This window comes from Vicia villosa, linkage group LG4 (genome assembly GCF_029867415.1).
Source record: "Vicia villosa cultivar HV-30 ecotype Madison, WI linkage group LG4, Vvil1.0, whole genome shotgun sequence".
Taxonomy (NCBI): Eukaryota; Viridiplantae; Streptophyta; class Magnoliopsida; order Fabales; family Fabaceae; genus Vicia; species Vicia villosa.
The window spans coordinates 28581208-28601913 of NC_081183.1; the positions used below are offsets into that span (position 1 = coordinate 28581208).

The 20706-nt window shown below is 36.8% G+C and overlaps 1 protein-coding gene across 1 annotated transcript; it reads right to left on the reverse strand.

Moving 5' to 3' along the window:
- Positions 1-17048: 17048 nt before the first annotated feature.
- Positions 17049-20393, reverse strand: LOC131599002 (uncharacterized). Its single transcript, XM_058871526.1, has 3 exons — positions 19926-20393; positions 19230-19577; positions 17049-17861 (listed from the first exon to the last, which is right to left on the reverse strand). Exons 1-3 carry the CDS (start codon positions 20244-20246, stop codon positions 17367-17369), a joined length of 1164 nt encoding a protein of 387 aa, XP_058727509.1. The 5' UTR covers positions 20247-20393; the 3' UTR covers positions 17049-17366.
- Positions 20394-20706: the final 313 nt, after the last annotated feature.

Genomic DNA, 20706 nt, shown 5'->3' on the forward strand with positions numbered 1-20706 from the left:
TAAAGCACAGTCTTATTTAAGACAATTTCCCATTCTTTCCAAGGACCTCTTCAGGTAATCTTATAAAAAAGACATCATCTCATTCTGAGTACTCAGCAAATCACTGTCCGTCACAACTCATTCTGAAAAGCATCCGCTTCACATCCAAATCGACACCCAGCATTGAGGAGACCTTGAAATGGGTCTAATCAAAGACAATCATTCCTGATAAAGACCCTTGAATGAGGAAACCACGTTCAGAGGGTTTTCCTAAAACGGGGGCATACAATCAAGGATCCTATCGACTAGGGGCATATCTTTCAAGGATTCAAATACTGGGGCAATGCATATCAGGCAAGACATGGTGAAACTCGAGTTCTCTCTAAAGGTCCTTCATTCAGGTTAAGGGGCACGTTTCAAAATTTCTGATAATCGGGGAGTCACACTAGTATCATACAAGGAGCATTGCTGCATAATTGATCTTCCCACGCCTGTACTATTTACACCCCGCAGTGTGGGATAAGCATACATGCATAATTCTCATTTATTTTGAGAATCTCATTACATAACACATGCATCATGACATTGCATAAAACTAACGCTGCCTTTTCAGGTCACTCCATAATTCAAAAGGATGTTATCATCCAAATTACAGCGTAAACACGATCGTATCAACGACTCAATCTTAACAGATACAATTCTAATACCTCATTCTAAGTCTTTCTTCAAAGACAATCCAGAAGCAATCAAAGAATTTCTTACCTCTCCAGGTAGTCTTGTCCAAGACAATTATCCTAATCTTTCCAAGCAGTCTTGTTTAAGACATATCCTAACCTTTCTAGGTAGTTTTGTTTAAAACGTTTCATGTCCTTTATAGGAACCTTTCTAGGTAGTTTTGTTTAAAACGTCTTATGTCCTCTATAGGAACCTTTCTAGGTAGTTTTGTTTAAAACGTCTTATGTCCTTTATAGGAACCTTTCTAGGTAGTTTTGTTTAAAACGTTTCATGTCCTTTATAGGAACCTCTCTAGGTCGTTATGTTTAAAACGTTTCATGTCCTTTATAGGAACCTTTCTAGGTAGTTTTGTTTAAAACGTTTCATATAGGAACCTTTCTAGGTAGTTTTGTTTAAAACGTCTTATGTCCTTTACAGGAACCTTTCTAGGTAGTTTTGTTTAAAACGTTTCATGTCCTTTATAGGAACCTTTATAGGTAGTTTTGTTTAAAACATATCGTATCCTTTATAGGAACCTATCTAGACAGTTTTGTTTAAAACATATCGTGTCCTTTATAGGAATCTTTATAGATAGTTTTGTTTAAAACGTATTGGGCCCTTTATAGGAATCTTTCTAGATAGTTTTGTTTAAAACGTATCGTTCCCTTTATAGGAACCTCTCTAGTTAAGTCTTGTTTAAGATATCCCGTATCCTATCTAAGAGCCTTTCCAAGTGAATCTCGCGTAAGACGTATCACACCATTTCCAAAAAACTGTTCTAGGTTAGTCTTGTTTAGGACATATCATTCCTTTCTAGGTAATCTTCTTAAAGACATGTATCCAATTCCTCCTTATCCTCTTCAGGAGCCTCTATAGGTCAGTCTTGTTTGAGACATATCCAAGTTAACCTTATAGTCTTATTTAAGGCGTGTCGTATCATTCCCAAGAACCTTTCTAGGTTAGTCTTGTTTAAGACGTACCATAACCTGTCTAGGTAGTCTAGTTGAGACATTTCATATCTTTTCTAAAAAAAAAAAAAAAAACCTCTTCAGGTAGTCTTCTTCAAGACATTCTTCTTCATAGGACCTTTCTAGAAACCTCTTCAGGTAGTCTTATGTAAGACATTACTCCTTCTCTCCTCAAACACAATCAAATGATCAAGGTCAGAAAAGCATATGCTTTAGACAAGTACCCTGCCAGACAAATGGGTGGCATCTATAAGCCCATCTCCCACAGAGCTCCTTCCCTACGCAAGCAAATTTCAGGGCATTTCAGTGTCCAATCATCTTCTACCTCTTCAGGTTCAAGAAGATTGGACAGGGGCAGCTGTCATACCCCAAAATTTGCCTCCCATATTCCACCTACAATGATTCAAAATTCAAGATCCAGTCCCAAAGATTACTCATTCAAAAGTCCAGATGATCCACAGTCAACTGGTTTAACCTAAAAGTCAACCGTAATCAGAGCATAGTCAAAGCCTCCCAAGTTTGGTCAACATCAAGTATGTGAAGCATAAACATCATTTGATCAAAGACTGATCATGATTCCATTAATAGAAACTCAGAGATGAACGAATATAAAAAGGTTCAAATTAGGGTTTCTTAGGAGAAAGTCAACCCAACTTTGACTGGGCATAACTTTCACATGGAACATCAAAAATTCCCCACTCAAAGCCTATTTTGAAGGAAATTGGATTCTCTACAACTTTGTCTCTCACAAGCCAGGGCTAGAAATGCTTCATTTGAGAGATACAGTGCAAACGTTTACAGGTCCTTTTTAGGCATTCTCCAAAAGCAGTTTGTTGTCAAAGAGGATATGATCAAGAGAAAAGCCCCAAATGGAAAATATGTTCAAAATTGGCTTGTAGAGGACCTCTTGAGGTTTCCAAAAAGTATTAGAACTCATTCATAGCCTAAAAATTGAGTGAGATATGCTTGATCAAAGTTGGTTGATTTTGGAGGACCAAATGTGAAATAAAGGAGGCCTAAGTTGGATTTCTTGCAAATGGGCCTGTCTTTCTATGACTCAACCTTGGCCCACAAGATATCTATGTTACCCAAACCACATGCCACAAATTTTAGCCTTTTATTTGATTTAATATATATTTTTATTTCATTTTTATGATGTAATTAAATAAAAAATCAAATATTATGTTAAAATATCCACATGGGCAAATTCCAACCAACATTAAATGGCAAAATATATTCAATTTTCGTGCATAAGTGGATTGGAGGAAATTGATACAAAATAGGCCAAATATAGTAGCTTAAGATGAAGGATAGAAAAACACTTAGAAAGGGGGGGTTTGAATAAGTGTAGCTTTAAAAACTTGACAGATAAAAATAAATTGCACAGTTATTTTTATCCTGGTTCGTTGTTAACTAAACTACTCCAGTCCACCCCCGCAGAGATGATTTACCTCAACTGAGGATTTAATCCACTAATTGCACGGATTACAATGGTTTTCCACTTAGTCCGCAACTAAGTCTTCCAGAGTCTTCTGATCACACACTGATCACTCCAGGAACAACTGCTTAGATACCCTCTAAGACTTTTCTAGAGTCTACTGATCAACACGATCACTCTAGTTACAATCTGCTTAGTTCACTCCTAAGACTTCCTAGAGTATTCTGATCAACACGATCACTCTAGTTCCTTACAACTTAATGTAATCAATTCAAGAGTTTACAAATGCTTCTTACAAGCGATAATCACAACTGTGATATTTCTCTTAACGTTTAAGCTTAATCTCACTAAAATATTACAACAGCAATGTAGTGAGCTTTGATGAAGATGAAGATTCTGAGTTTTGATTTGAACAGAGTTTCAGCAAGTTAATTTGAATTATATTGTTCAGGATCGTTAACCTTGCTTCTCATCAGAACTTCATATTTATAGGCGTTGGAGAAGATGACCGTTGAATGCATTTAATGCTTTGCGTGTTCCGTACAGCATCGCATTTAATGTTATATGCTTTTGTCAACTACCTCGAGCCTTGTTCACGCTGTGTCTACTGACGTAGCCTTTAATAGCTTTTAACGTTCCTTTTGTCAGTCAGCGTAGCTTGCCACTTGTACTTTCTTCTGATCTGATGTTTGTGAATACAACGTTTGAATATCATCAGAGTCAAACAGCTTGGTGCATAGCATCTTCTGATCTTCTGACCTTGAAGTGCTTCTGAGCGTGATACCATCTTCTGAGCTTCAGTGCTTCTGATCTCATGTTCTTCTGATGCTTCCATAGACCCATGTTCTGATTCTGCTTCGACCATCTTCTGATGTCTTGCCAGACCATGTTCTGATGTTGCATGCTGAACCCTTTGAGACAAAGCTTCTGAGCGCTGAATTATGCGTACTCTTTATATATATTTCCTGAAAGGGAAATTGCATTGGATTAGAGTACCATATTATCTTAGGCAAAATTCATATTATTGTTATCATCAAAACTAAGATAATTGATCAGAACAAATCTTGTTCTAACAATCTCCCCCTTTTTGATGATGACAAAAACATATATAAATGATATGAATTTGCGATCAGAAAGAACAGACGGCAAAAGACAAATTACACAGCTATAGCATAAGCATATGAATATGTCTCCCCCTGAGATTAACAATCTCCCCCTGAGATAAATAATCTCCCCCTGAAATAAATACTCGAAGAACTTTAATAAAAGACTTCCCTGATTATTTCGGTAGAGACGATCATATAAGCTTCTGTCTTTAGAGAATTCATAGCTTCTGACTTCTGCTTCCATAGGACAGCTTCAGAACTAGAACTTCCTTAGATCCCTAGAATACTCACAGCTTCTGATTCCTGCTTCCATCTAGGACAGCTTCAGAACTTGAATTTCTTTGATCTTCTGAACATTCACAGCTTCTGATTTCTGCTTCCATTCAGGACAGCTTCAGAACTTGAATTTCTTTGATCTTCTGAACATTCACAGCTTCTGATTTCTGCTTCCATTCAGGACAGCTTCAGAACTTGAGTTTTCAGGATCTTTAGAACATTCGCAGCTTCTGATTTCTGCTTCCCTCGGATAGCTTCAGAGCTTTGAATTTCTACCAACATCGCTTCATGCTAGATTTGTATCAGAACATTGTTGAATGTACCAGAGCATCATCTGAGCATCTCTACATCCTGAAATGTTACAGAACAAAAACTAAACGACAAAAGTCAGCATGAACGAGTTAGAACATAAAATGTATGTTTGAACACATTATATGAATCAGAGCCATATAGGCTGAAATAATGTATCAGAGCAAATAATGTATCAGAGCCATAACATTATATGTATCAGAGCAAATAGAATTTTGTCAGAATAAATAGACAAATATAGATCAAATTCTATTATCAGTGCTTCTGATTCATTCTTCTTTCTTGCTTCTGATTTCTGAAGCTTGACAGCACTCAGCTTGCTTCAGTTTCCATGGTTTTGCTTCTTGTGTTTGCTTTGAAGATTCTCTTCACTTCTTTATACCTGCAAAACACTTAAACCATATAGAACTTGCAGTTCTTGTTAGTAAATGTGTGGGAGCTTTATCCAGCAACTGATAGATTTAATCAAATCATTTATCATTTATCTTCTCCCCCTTTTTGTCATAACATCAAAAAGAATATTTCAAAACGATTCAGATGTATAAAACGACAAATAAAATTGCTGCAATGTAAAAACAAAGAAACTTTTCATTGATAATCAAAAAGGATTACAAGAAAGGAATGCAGGAAAACAGATGCAACAAGGAGAGGAAACTACAAAGACCAAAAGACTAAGATCCTAGCCTACGCAAAATCCGCGCCAGAACATCATGAATCCCGTCAGTGCTTGTAGCTTGCCTTGTCATGAAGGAACGAAACTCAGCATTGGCTGCTTCTTGCGCGTCCAAACGAGAAGCCAGCATAGCTTGATTCTGATGAAGAGTTTCCAAGGTCTCCATCAGAGCTGAGGTTTCACCAGAAGAAGAAGCACCAGTATTTCTGCCCAGAGGGACAGCAATCTCAGCAGGGTGATCTTCTGGAAGATCTTCAGCTTGTGCATCTTCCATTTCCTCATCTGAGTCTGACTCAGAAGTAGCCTTAGCATATTCTGGTTCAGGCAGCTCAGAAGTTCCATCTTCCAATGCTTGAAGAATAGCTGCTAGGTTTGTTGGAGGAGTAGGACCAGCAACTTCAGCACGATAAACCACTACTGGAAAGACCATGTGAGGTGCTTTTTCAGAAGGGTTCATTCTGAACCAGTTGAACAGCCACTGAAAATCTCCAGTCAGCACAGGAAACCATGGTCTCCACACCACGATGTCTCTGCAGAGATTTTCTTCTTCCAACTCATCTGCTGGTATCTTCCTTTCAAGAACATTTCTGTTCCTTATGAGATGGTGATGGCTGCTCTCACCAACTTCCAACCGGAGACCACGAACACCAGGAGCTTCAGACATAATCCTTCTCTGAGTGTCTGTAGCCTTATCCAGAAAATCCTGACGAAAGGTATTCCAAAGGTTGTTTGTAGCATACTCATCCAGATGATTAAGGTGAGCAGCACCTAGAATCTCCAACCAGCCATTTACATCAGCATGTAAAAGCTCCAGATATGTTTGAGTGGTAGGGGTTGGAGGGTTGACAGTGAACCTTGAGTCGGGAAGAACAACACTATAGGGATTAGGTGTTCTGGTGGGAAAAGGGTATGAGAGAGATGAAGAAATATCTGATGGAAGGGTTGAAGGAGAGGAGATATCAGATGGTGAAGAAGGTGGTTCCGAGAGGATGAATGAGGAGGAAGAGGTGGTGGAGGTCTTTGAAGAGGGGGGTGATTGAGGGGAACCGTCAAGGGGTTGATACACTTTGAGAGGATCATAGGAGATCCTAACTCTTTTAGGTTTGGTTTCTGGTTCAGCAGATGCCTTTCTCTTTTGTTTCCTATCCATGTCTTGATTCCCAGAGCTTGACGATGGATTCATGATGAATTTTCAGATATTGGAAACTGCTAGGGTTTATGATATGAAAAGAGAGAGAGACGAAAAAGAAACCGAATGCAGAGAGAGAGAAATATGAGAGGGAAAAGAAACGTTTGAAGAGTATAAAAAGAAAACTGAAAGAGAGTAAATGATGAAAAGCATTTAATGTTACGTGACATGAGGAGAGATAATAATGACAAAAGACGTGATTTGCACAGTTACCTAAGTAGACGTCCCCTCAACTGCACGCACGCTTGTCCAGGAATAGTGAACACGTGTTTACCATCTGGATAGCCAGTTACAGCTGTTTTGCTTTTGTAGAGATTCTGAATCAACTTAGACACTGAAACGTTAGTAATAACAGAATCACAATTTCTAATTGATTTCTATCAGAACTTCTTAAAAAAAATTTCATATCAAAGGATACTCATACGTAAGAATTTTTCATCTTCTCATTCTGAGCTTGTTTCTGAAGACCCTTTTTGTACCAATTATATTGAATCCATCTGGTCTAGGAACAAGATCCCAAACATCATTCCTTGTAAACTGATTCAGTTCTTCTTGCATAGCAATTATCCAGTCTGGATCTTCTAGAGCATGATCAACAGAAGTTGGCTCGATCAAAGATACAAGACCTAATTGACAGTCTGCATTGTTCTTAAGGAATGCTCTTGTTCTGATTGGATCATCCTTCTTTCCAAGAATGACATCTTCTGAGTGACCAGAGATGAGTCTGGATGATCTTCTGACAGATGGTTCTTCAGAAATGCTTAGACCCTCCAGAGAAGCTGATACTTGATCTTCAGATTCTTTGCTTCTGAGGAGCTCTGCTTCTGATGCGTTGCTTCTTGGCTCAGCAACTTCTGATATATCAATATCACAATCTGCAAAATTATCAAACTGCTTTGGTTTTTCAGAACCAAGCTTATCATCAAACCTGATATTGATTGATTCTTCTACAATCAATGTTTCAGTATTGTATACTCTGTAGCCTTTTGAGCGTTCAGAATATCCAAGAAGGAAACATTTCTGTGCTTTGGAATCAAACTTACCAAGATAATCTTTAGTGTTCAGGATAAAGCATACACATCCAAAAGGATGGAAATATGAAATGTTGGGCTTTCTATTCTTCCACAATTCATAGGGAGTCTTATTTAGAATAGGTCTGATAGAGATTCTATTCTGAATATAGCATGCAGTGTTTATTGCTTCTGCCCAGAAATGCTTAGCCATATTGGTTTCATTGATCATGGTTCTGGCCATTTCTTGCAGAGTCCTATTCTTTCGTTCTACAACCCCATTTTGCTGTGGAGTTCTAGGACAAGAGAAATCATGGGCAATACCATTTTCTTTGAAGAACTCTTCAAAGGATCTGTTCTCAAATTCACCACCATGATCACTTCTAACCTTTATGATTTTACACTCTTTTTCAGATTGAATCTGAATGCAGAAATCAAAGAACACTGAATGAGTCTCATCCTTGTGTTTCAAGAATTTTACCCATGTCCAGCGGCTATAATCATCTACGATGACTAATCCATATTTCTTCCCTCTGACAGATGCTGTTTTGACTGGGCCAAACAGATCAATGTGCAAGAGTTCTAATGGCCTTGAGGTAGAAACAACATTCTTGGACTTGAATGCAGGTTTGGAGAACTTGCCCTTCTGACATGCTTCACAAAGAGCATCTGATTTGAATTTCAGATTAGGGAGTCCTCTGACCAGATTCAGTTTGTTAATCTGAGAAATCTTTCTCAAACTAGCATGACCTAATCTTCTGTGCCAGACCCACTGCTCTTCAGAAACAGACATAGGACAAGTCACCTTCTGACTCATAAGATCTTGCAGATCTGTCTTATAAATGTTGTTCTTCCTCTTGCCTGTAAATAGGATTGAGCCATCCTTCTGATTTACAGCCTTGCAAGATTCTTGATTAAAGATTATATCATAACCATTGTCACTCAATTGACTGATAGATAAGAGGTTATGTGTTAATCCTTCCACAAGAAGTACATTAGAAATGGAAGGAGATTTACCAGACTTTATAGTTCCAGAGCCAATTATCTTGCCCTTCTGATCTCCTCCAAACTTGACTTCTCCTCCAGACTTAAGCACCAGGTCTTGGAACATAGACCTTCTTCCTGTCATGTGTCGCGAGCATCCAGAGTCCAGGTACCATGACATGTTGTGCTTTGTCCTTTTTGCAGTCAAGGATATCTGCAATAGGAATAATCTTATCCTTAGGTACCCAAAAATCCTTCACAAGTTTAGGATAAATTGGACCAACCAATCTATCAAGATAATTAGACCATCCTTGCTCAAAGATTCTTGCATCACACTGAAAGCCATTAGCTTTAAGGTTGTTGATGTCCACAGCAGTTTCACATAAAACCTCCAAGTCCTTCGTGGGTATCAAGCAAGTTTTCAAAGGAGCATCTTTATAACTTCGTAGACGGATATGTGAAGAAGTAGGTCTCTCTTTTGAGGAAGATGAACAAGAGAAAGAGTTCATGATGATAATGCTTTGAGATCAAATCAGAGAATTAGGGTTTGAAGAGAGATGCAACGAAGTGAATGCACAAAATAGAGAGAAGGAGAGAAAAAAGCGGGAATGAAGATGAAGCGGGTTATTTAAAAGATTTAAAAAAGAAAAGAAATCATTATGCATTTAATGAGAAATGACATTAGGAGAGAGAACACAGTAAATGAAATGATTTAATACAGTTACCTAGGTCGGCGTCTTTTCAACTGCACGCTTTGTACTAACCGTACAGACACGTGTTCACCATCAGATAATAGATGACAGCTGTACATTTCAGAATAGACTTTACGCCTTCAGATTCTGATTACTGCTTCTGATCTGATCAAGTTTCTCTTTTGGAAACACTCCTTCTGAAGTGTGCTGATATAAATCTGAATGATCTTCTGATCCATTACTTCTGATATACACAGCTTCTGGAGGTTCACTTCTTTGTTCTGCAGCTTCTGATAAGACAAAACTGTATCTGCAGAAATTCTTAAGCTCTTTGTTTCATCAGAAACAAGTTTATCATCAAAACAGATGTTTATTGATTCGTCCACAATCAATGTTTCAATGTTGTATATTCTGTAGCATTTAGATCATTCAGAATAATCAAGAAAGAAGCATCAATGCTTTAGAGACAAACAATACAGATGGTTCCAAGACTAATAAACTTCTTTTCTGATTTCCTACGAACATAGTTTCTTCAACAGATTTAAGAACCAGAACTTGGAAGATAATCTTTCTTCCCTTCAAGTGTTGAGATCAACTTGACTCCAGGAGACATGTCATGTTGACTTTTATCTTCTTTGTCACCAAGAGAATCTGCAAAAGAAATAGTCTTTTTCTTTGGTACCCACATTTTCTTGGGTCCTTTCTTGTTAGTTCTCCTCAAGTTCTGATTGAACTTAGGTTTAACATTGTAAGCAGAAGGAGGAACAGCATGATAATTCTTAATGTGAGTTTCATGATATTTCCTAGGTTGTGTCACATGCTTTTTGGTGTGTGTTATGTGAAAACTTTGAGCATGTGAAGTGTGCCTAATATCATGAGAGTGGCCATACTTGAACTGATCATACAATGGCTTGTATGTGATTTTCATTTCATCAACAGGTTCAAGTTTGTATGGGGTTTCACCCTCAAAACCAATGCCTACTCTTTTGTTTCCAGACACAGCATATATCATAGAAGCTAGCTGACTTCTGCCAATACTTCTAGATAAGAACTTCCTGAAACTTAAATCATATTCTTTCAGAATATGGTTTAGACTGGGAATGGATTTTTCTGAATCAGAAGGAGATCCAACATTATTGGATAATTTTGAAAGTTTTTCTTTTAATTCAGAATTCTCCAACTCAAGCTTCTTTGTTTCAAATTCAAACAGCTTTTTCAGCTTTTTGTATTTGAGACTAATCTGAGACTTGAGTTCCAGAAGTTCAGTTAGACCGGAAACTAACTCATCTCTAGTAAGTTCAGAAAATACCTCTTCAGAATCTGATTCTGATGTAGATTCTGATCCGTCATCTTCTGTCGCCATCAGCGCACAGTTGGCCTGCTCATCTTCAGAATCATCTTCTGACTCATCCCAGGTTGCCATAAGACCTTTCTTCTTATGAAACTTTTTCTTGGGACTTTCCTTCTGAAGATTTGGACATTCGTTCTTGTAGTGTCCAGGCTCATTGCATTCATAGCACATGACCTTCTTCTTGTCAAATCTTCTATCATCAGAAGATTCTCCACGTTCAAATTTCTTTGAACTTCTGAAGCCTCTGAACTTCCTTTGCTTGGTCTTCCAGAGTTGATTTAGCCTTCTGGAGATCAGGGACAGTTCATCTTCTTCTTCAGATTCTGATTCTTCAGGATCTTCTTCTCTGGCCTGAAAAGCGTTAGTGCATTTCTTGATATTAGATTTTAATGCAATAGACTTACCTTTCTTTTGAGGCTCATTTGCGTCCAGCTCTATTTCATGACTTCTCAAGGCACTGATGAGCTCTTCCAGAGAAACTTCATTCAGATTCTTTGCAATCTTGAATGCAGTCACCATAGGACCCCATCTTCTGGGTAAGCTTCTGATGATCTTCTTTACGTGATCAGCCTTGGTGTATCCCTTGTCAAGAACTCTCAATCCAGCAGTAAGAGTTTGAAATCTTGAAAACATCTTTTCAATGTCTTCATCATCCTCCATCTTGAAGGCTTCATACTTCTAGATTAAAGCTAGAGCTTTAGTCTCCTTGACTTGAGCATTTCCTTCATGAGTCATTTTCAAGGACTCATATATGTCATATGCCGTTTCCCTGTTAGATATCTTCTCATACTCAGCATGAGAGATAGCATTCAGCAAAACAGTTCTGCATTTATGATGATTCCTGAAAAGCTTTTTCTGATCATCATCCATTTCTTGCCTTGTTAGCTTTACGCCTCTGGCATTTACAGGATGTTTGTAACCATCCATCAGAAGATCCCATAGATCACCATCTAGACCCAGAAAGTAACTTTCCAGTTTATCTTTCCAGTATTCAAAGTTTTCACCATCAAATACCGGCGGTCTAGTATAACCATTGTTATCGTTGTATTGCTCAGCAGAGCCAGATGTAGATGCAGGTGTAGGTGTAGACTTTTCACTTTCATCAACCATCTTTTACTGAAGCGTTTTTCTCTTCCTGAATCTTTTCTAAACACGGTTAAGTGCTTGCACCTTAGAACCGGCGCTCTGATGCCAATTGAAGGATAGAAAAACACTTAGAAAGGGGGGGTTTGAATAAGTGTAGCTTTAAAAACTTGACAGATAAAAATAAATTGCACAGTTATTTTTATCCTGGTTCGTTGTTAACTAAACTACTCCAGTCCACCCCCGCAGAGATGATTTACCTCAACTGAGGATTTAATCCACTAATCGCACGGATTACAATGGTTTTCCACTTAGTCCGCAACTAAGTCTTCCAGAGTCTTCTGATCACACACTGATCACTCCAGGAACAACTGCTTAGATACCCTCTAAGACTTTTCTAGAGTCTACTGATCAACACGATCACTCTAGTTACAATCTGCTTAGTTCACTCCTAAGACTTCCTAGAGTATTCTGATCAACACGATCACTCTAGTTCCTTACAACTTAATGTAATCAATTCAAGAGTTTACAAATGCTTCTTACAAGCGATAATCACAACTGTGATATTTCTCTTAACGTTTAAGCTTAATCTCACTAAAATATTACAACAGCAATGTAGTGAGCTTTGATGAAGATGAAGATTCTGAGTTTTGATTTGAACAGAGTTTCAGCAAGTTAATTTGAATTATATTGTTCAGGATCGTTAACCTTGCTTCTCATCAGAACTTCATATTTATAGGCGTTGGAGAAGATGACCGTTGAATGCATTTAATGCTTTGCGTGTTCCGTACAGCATCGCATTTAATGTTATATGCTTTTGTCAACTACCTCGAGCCTTGTTCACGCTGTGTCTACTGACGTAGCCTTTAATAGCTTTTAACGTTCCTTTTGTCAGTCAGCGTAGCTTGCCACTTGTACTTTCTTCTGATCTGATGTTTGTGAATACAACGTTTGAATATCATCAGAGTCAAACAGCTTGGTGCATAGCATCTTCTGATCTTCTGACCTTGAAGTGCTTCTGAGCGTGATACCATCTTCTGAGCTTCAGTGCTTCTGATCTCATGTTCTTCTGATGCTTCCATAGACCCATGTTCTGATTCTGCTTCGACCATCTTCTGATGTCTTGCCAGACCATGTTCTGATGTTGCATGCTGAACCCTTTGAGACAAAGCTTCTGAGCGCTGAATTATGCGTACTCTTTATATATATTTCCTGAAAGGGAAATTGCATTGGATTAGAGTACCATATTATCTTAGGCAAAATTCATATTATTGTTATCATCAAAACTAAGATAATTGATCAGAACAAATCTTGTTCTAACATAAGATTCAAGAAATTAAATCCAATTTTCAAAGGAGGCAAGATTTGATTCAAGTGAATATTGGTGGAGTTTTTTTAACCTAAATTCATTCACTATAAGTAGGTGAAGAGGGGCATACGAATAGGGGAGGATTTTTCTGGGCAGAGGCACACATTCAAGAACAACAAAAATCTCTAAGAAGCCTGAATTCGGTTTCGATAAATCAAGGTGTTTCAACAAGATTTGAAGGTTCCAATAGCTTCCTCAGGAGATTTAGAACGTGTCTGGATCATTGCTCTGCATCAAAACCCCCAGAATCACCTCCGATTGACCAAGGTAAGTCGCTCTGAACATTGGATCGATTAGCATGTTGTATGCATTCTCTTAGCGTTTTAATCATGTATTCTGGTTTGCCTTGATGCCATGATTGTTTCTGGGTTAATGATTCAAAGTTTGTGTGTCTAAAACGTAATCGGCCATTGGAGGCCGAGTGAGGATCCTAGGGTTTTAATTGGGGCTTTTTGATAGAGACAAAATTAGGCTAAATTAGAGGCATAGTCGGATTCGCATGGCCTGGACGGTTTGTTTTGGATGGGTGCGAAAGATTTATACTCAAGCATGGTGGATTCGTTATTTTCCAGGTCCTTAGGCTACGAATGCTTTCGTAGTAAATTCGTAGCAAACCTCATAGGTTTTTTTGCAGGCTCCATGAAGAAGACAATGAGCTGGCTCTCTGCTATTGGTTCGTTTGAAATAGCGCGCGCGTTTGTCCATGCGTGTCATTGGTTTTTACATTTGATCTGCCTAAGGCGTATGTTTAACGCATATACATGCGTGGTGTGTTGGTTGTGTGATACGCTGGTGAGGGGGAGGTCATGGGTTCGAGCCTCCCCTTCGCCTATTTATTTTTTTGGATTTTCTCATGTGATTCTGTGTGCCTGCTCCCCTATGGTGCATCATGCGCCCTACAAATCTGACCATAGGATCATAAACCCTTAGATCCAACGTTCCTAGCCTTGGTCCTTATACCATACACTCTAGTCACAGCCACACTGGATTCAAACCTCAATAAAACTTAAATAATTTTAATTATTTATTTTGTTTTAATTGAAATATTTTTTTTAATATATTAATTATATAATAAATTTTTTTAATAAAATTAGTATATAATATTTATATTAAAAATTTTAATTTGTTGTTCGTGCCGGTTAAATCGATTAATCGCTATGGTCAACAATGATTTTAATTAAAATACTATTTAATTAAAATACAAGTCAAATTATATTCGATTAAATGGTTGCAATTATCTTATTGATTGTGATGATTAATCCTCCCTTGTTCTAAATTTAATTTGTTATTATTTGTAATCGTATTAATCGGTTATGAGGGGTAACAATACAAAATAAAATTCACAAAAATAATAAAACACATTAATTCATTATTAGTGATAATCGAATCAATCGATTTGAATTGGTAATGGTGCAAAACCCCTAATGTCTTAACTATGGTGATCAAACCTATTGATCATTGCGGTTAATTGTGCCAAATCAGGGTTGTACGCCCGAATCTTAAAATATTTCTTAAATCCATTCAAAACTACAAAATCATCAAACTACGAAAGGCCATTCAAAAAGCCTCTAAAAAAACATTGCTAATCAAATTCAACTCTAAGGCGTACAATCCTGTGCCCCGAACTACGTAGACTCTGATCCTCCCTAAGGAGGTACGTAGGCACTTGGCGACAAGGCGAGTCCCCCTCTTTAAATTTCTAATCATATCAATACAATTCTGTTTGCCACCCTTCTTTATGAACCCTGCCATGAAACCCTGATCTTTGAAATATTAGCCTTTAGGAAAGGGTTGAGGGTGCCTAACACCTTCCCTCAACCTGATTATAATAACTTACCCTGAATCTCGTATCTGCCTAGGGTTTCCTATTCGCCCTTCAGAATAGGTGGCGACTCGAAGTTTAAATTTTTAGGCAGGTTGCTACACATTGTTGGTATGTGGAATTGTGTAAACATGACAATGTTTTAGTGTGATGGTGAATGAACCGTTATTATTATTAATGTGATGATTATATGTTATATGTGGACATGTATGATTGAATGTAACATTGTGTGCATATATTTTTGAATGTGACAATGTGTTGATGCGGTGATAAATTTGTTGTGACTATTATCATGATTTTTGTGATAATATGACGGTGATGATTGAATGATATATTTGATGTAAATATATGTGAATAATTGAATGATTGTGCAGCGTGTACATACTTATTCGGTGATGAAAATGGTGAGTTATGATGAGACGATGTGGTGCATCGGATCGGTGATGCTTTTAAGTATGGTATATGTGTACATTCATTCATATGCATTTGATGATGGATCCCGGTGATGTTTTGGATCGTTGGTGGACATATTTCCCATTGTGTGGACATTGTGTCGGTGGGCCGTATCTCGATGAGGCGTAGATCGGTTAGGTGGATTGATTCCACGGTTTATTGGTACCACATGCATAGTGTCGGTTGTGTCATATGCATTTTGTCATAACATGATTGTATGGATTTATGTGTTGTGTTATAATCTATTATTGTGTGAATTGATGAATAATAGATGCGAATCTGAATATATGACAAATTGGGTGAATGATATATTATGATGTTTTGTTGCTTATGAATGCATAACATTGATTAATTGAGAATGAGACTCACCCTTACTTGTTGACATTTTTCAGATTTGAGAAGTAGCGGCATTAGTGCTCGGTGAGGATGACTCGTAGAGTTTATCCGTTGTTTTGGGTCGTGTCGGTCATGCTCTGATCTTGTAACACTGGGGAACGATAGTTATAGAGTTTTATGAAATTAATCTTCTTTATTGATGTTGGATTATGATTCCATTGGATGTATTTGATGATGTTTAGTATTCCGCTGTGATAAACATGATTATATTTTGGTGAACCGTTTCCTAATAAAGCATGACTTGACCATGATTGGTTTATTTGTTTTTAAAGAATTGTGGCACCCTTGTATTTATATTTTTACTCTGATTATTTATTAAAATTTCCGCGGGGTTTAGAAGGGTGTTACATTACTCGAGGGGCTCGGCCAAAACTATACTTGAGGGACCCACTATAAATCATGATTGTGGGAATCATCTAATTGTAAAGGTAGGATGCAATAGAACCAAATCACTTCATCCTTTAGAAATCCTCATACTTAGGGATTGTGTCTCGTGATAATTCTAAAATGCCCACAAGAGGCAATGCAAAGTTCAATAAGGGTAATCTAGTACCACACATCGCCCAAAGTGAGAGTCCAAGTCGCCCATTCATTGTATCACTCACTCATTAGGGGTAGTACATGTCGATTGGTTGCATCTCTTGACCTTTGTTGGGCTTAGGTAAATCCGCCTATTGTCGACTCATCAAAACGTGGGAATAGACACGTCTTGAGGGCACTAACAGTATAAAAGTTCATTCAAATCGGGATTGCCACGTTCCTCACAAAAACATGGGTAATAACGGTTTCACGCTTCTAAGAGAATGAAGAATAACCGCTCTCTGAATCCAAGTATCGAGGCCCAATAAACCTGTTCAAATAACTCAGCTAAAGAAGTTAAGAAGACAAATTATTTCAGCCTAAAACTAAAAAAAATACAGAACTTCTAATCATCCCGCATAAGTTTGCTCTATCACCAACAACAACCCTAAAATCTATAGACATTCCTACACAATTGTGAGTTGTCGCATATATATATATATATATATATATATATATATATATATATATATATATATATATATATATATATATATATATATATATATATATATATATATATATATATATATATATATACTGATCAACACAAATAATAACAAGATTACTGATCAATACAATCAAACATGGAAACGATGGAAACAAATAATAACCCTAATTATAGAAATGTAACAATGCTCAACACAATCAAACATGGAAACGAAAACAAGATTACTGATCAATATTCAAATAATAAAGTACATAAAAACTTGTGCCGTTATCTTACCCATTGATCAATTATTCCATTCCCCTCTAGTGATTTTGTCATGTGAGCCTAATGACATGAAGTACATACTACTAACTAAAACTTAACATTAAAGCAATAACAAAAAAAAAGTTAAGAAAAATTACACCTCCCCACCAATGCTTTCATTATACCCCCTCCAAAGTAAAGTTACAAATTCACATAAACTTGAAAACAAAGTAAAAGAGAAAAAAAAAAAGTTAAACAAAAACCCTAATAAAGTTAGATTATCAAGGAGAATTTATAGTGTCAAGAATATCAGCCGGAGGAATGAAATGATCCATCGAAAGTCCAGGTACATTAAACATAACATCATCAATAGTCCAAATCTCTTCCATTCTTGTCCTACTATGCTGCATCGAGAGTTCACCAAACCTAAACACCGTCGCAATCGACCGTCCTTGATGCGCAATCAAAATCCCATCGACGTCTCTATAATCGCCAATGCTACTTCCTATAGTCGTCTCCCAATATACTGTATCACTATCTTGCGTCGGAACCCTAGTAAGATGCGAGTCTTCCAAATATATAAGCAGTCCACTCTTTTGACAAAAGTAACCATATAATATATGCCTTATCACTTCGGCGGGACCCTCACTTCTCTCTATCACCGTCTCCCGATCCGCGCAAACCTTTAAGACGAAACAATCAACGTTCCCGATTCGATTTTCACCTAAGCATTGCGCATTGGTGAATAAACTTGCCGTGCTCTTCGGGTCCAAACCCTAGTATGTGCAACAACAAAATACAAGATGTTAAAATAATTGCTTTAGAAAAAGTTGAAAAACCCTAATTCAAATTTCATAGTCATGAAACGTTATTCTAGGAGAAACATTGTTAAAGAAAGAAACAAGTACAAATGCAAAAGGGAATATATAGGTATGAAAGCAGGGACAATAATGTTAGTGGACAATGAACTATTCATTAAAGTGCAAAAAAGAAAAAGCAAAAGCAAAAGGATAATTCATTCATTCAGATTCAGAAGTGTAGGGTACCCTGTACTGCCACTAAGGTTGCAATCCCAAGATCATGAGTCATTCATAAGTGCTGACGTAAGATTGACAATCACGTGGCATTGTAAGTGTCCCTAATTTCTATATAAAAATTCCACGTTGTAGGGTAAAGTTAGGGACAGTTTCTCTATCATTGTCAGCTCGAAATATACCCTTCAATATTCATTGGGATTTCAATTTCAATCTCTATCTTTCTTTGGTAGTATAACCTACTTTGAATACAAGGCTCTTTTGTTAAATCTACTCACCAACCAAGAGACCAAACACTAAAATATAAATATAAAATATATAAAACAAAGGTAAAATTGGTCAGGTCTATCGGACATATCCGTTTTTGCTTGCGTTTTTGTTGTGGTTGGAATAAAGTTTTTAAACTTACACTCTCTAATATGTTTGTCTGTTTTTTTTTTTTTATTGTTTTTGGATTTTTACAAACATGAACATTAATAAAAAGGGGACAACTTCTCTACCCATCACAAAAAGTTGGGTAGTGTACATTCAACCAATTATATGATGTCTTTTAGTTTTAACACAATTAATTATTTATTAAATATTACAATTGATTGTTGTTTTCAAGGCATTTTACACAAGAGGTAACCTTACCCAACTTTTTGAGTTGGGTAGATAAGAATTCACCTAATAAAAAAATTTTACGATTTTTTAATTTTAAAGTGCAAAGTTCACAATGCCAGACTAAAGTTTTAGGTTTGTATCTAATATTATGCTCGTTCTATTTTTTGTAAATTTTTGTAGGACAACTTACACGCAGCAGAATAAGGTTATAGACCTACACGTTCAACTATGTCTGCCCCGTCTTGTTATGTTTTTGCAGGTTTTTATAAGACGGATTTAAATGAGACAGATTAAGATTTCAGACCTGTTCCTCAAATATTTGCCCTATTTTTTTTTAGATTTTTAAAAAACGTGTATAAACGGGACAATCATGCCTATTTGTCATCTCTATACAAAACTATAATTCAAATTTTGTTCTGTTTCTAAAAAACTACAGACCATTTTAAAATTGAATAACTAATGTATCTGAAATTGAAATGAGTCTAACAGTAATTTTGGTGACTTTACCTGAATAATGCGCCTTAGTGGGCGTTGTGGGCCTTTAGCAGCATGAGTACCTAACCAAGGAGTATGTCTCCAAACAGTTTTCCCATTGCTACCAGCAACAATCTTATGACCACCAACCACCAACTCAAGAGACCACATTCCTGGCAACATCTGCCAAAGTACAAAACAACCATTTTCACTGCTTCTTGTCCCCAAACACTTTACATTCTTCCCTGATGATATTTCTGTTTCACAACAAATCATCTTCACCATTCCAGTTGCATACATGTTCTTGTTCTCCTTTTGTTGTTTCAAACATCCTGTTGCAGCTAAGTATTGTTGTATGATGTACTTGGCTGTTGAAGTTTCCTGTTTTACATTATATAATTAGTCAAATTAAAATGTTTCCAAATTCACAAGAATTATTCTGTACACAACTGCAGTAACTAATCTCTCGAAATAACAGACACTTTTTAAGGAAGACATATCTTGCAATTTCCAACCACAGTACTAAACAAGGTTCTAAGAAACGGTTCATCAAACCGGTACCAGAAAGTGCAGATATTATTGATACTGTTATTCACCGTTTTTATGATAAAGAAAAAATTGTGGTTAACTGTATTTAGTGCCGCAACATCTGTATCGATAGAAATCGCGAAAAATTTACTAAAATCAATGCTAAAAAAGGCAACATTTTGATGAGTAGAGAGAGCTTACAAATGGGGTATCTTTGATGTGATTGTGAATGCTCAAAGCAGGGTCATGATCTGAGGGAATAGGAGCCAAGGGACAACCTAGGACACCAAGCAACAACCTTAAATCTTGTGTTTTAGCATGAATGGTTCCATAAAACGATTGTTGTGATGAAATGTTGGCAGCAGGTGAAATCTTCTGAGCTTTGAACCATTCCCTTATAGTTTCCCAAGAGCTTTCCTTTTTGGTTCCTTCTTCTTGCATTTCAGGGTCAGGACCTTCCATTAAGGGTGTTAGTGGTTGGGGTGCCCAACTCTGACGCCATCGAGCTGATCTTGAAGCCATTCGTGTGGTGTGGTGTGGTGATGATTGTGTGATGAGAAGGGAATACCAAGAGTAAAATGAAGAGGGTTTGGAAAAGTGGATGGTTAGGGAGTTTAAAAGAGAGTGTGTGAAAGAGTGAGAGTTACTTCTTCTCTTGTTCGATACTCTCTGTCCCATGATATATATACTCCATCTACTATATTGATTTATTAGCAAAAGGAATTTTTGTCACTAAATAACTAGTGTCTTACCCGTGCGTTCGCACGGGTACCCGTCTGTCTCGCGCATTGGGTTTTAGGGCACTTTAATAAAATAGGGAAAATATATATATATATATATATATATATATATATATATATATATATATATATATATATATATATATATATATATATATATATATATATATATATATATATATATATATATATATATATATATATAAGTTCATATAATAAGGTAAAATATTTTAAATAGGTTA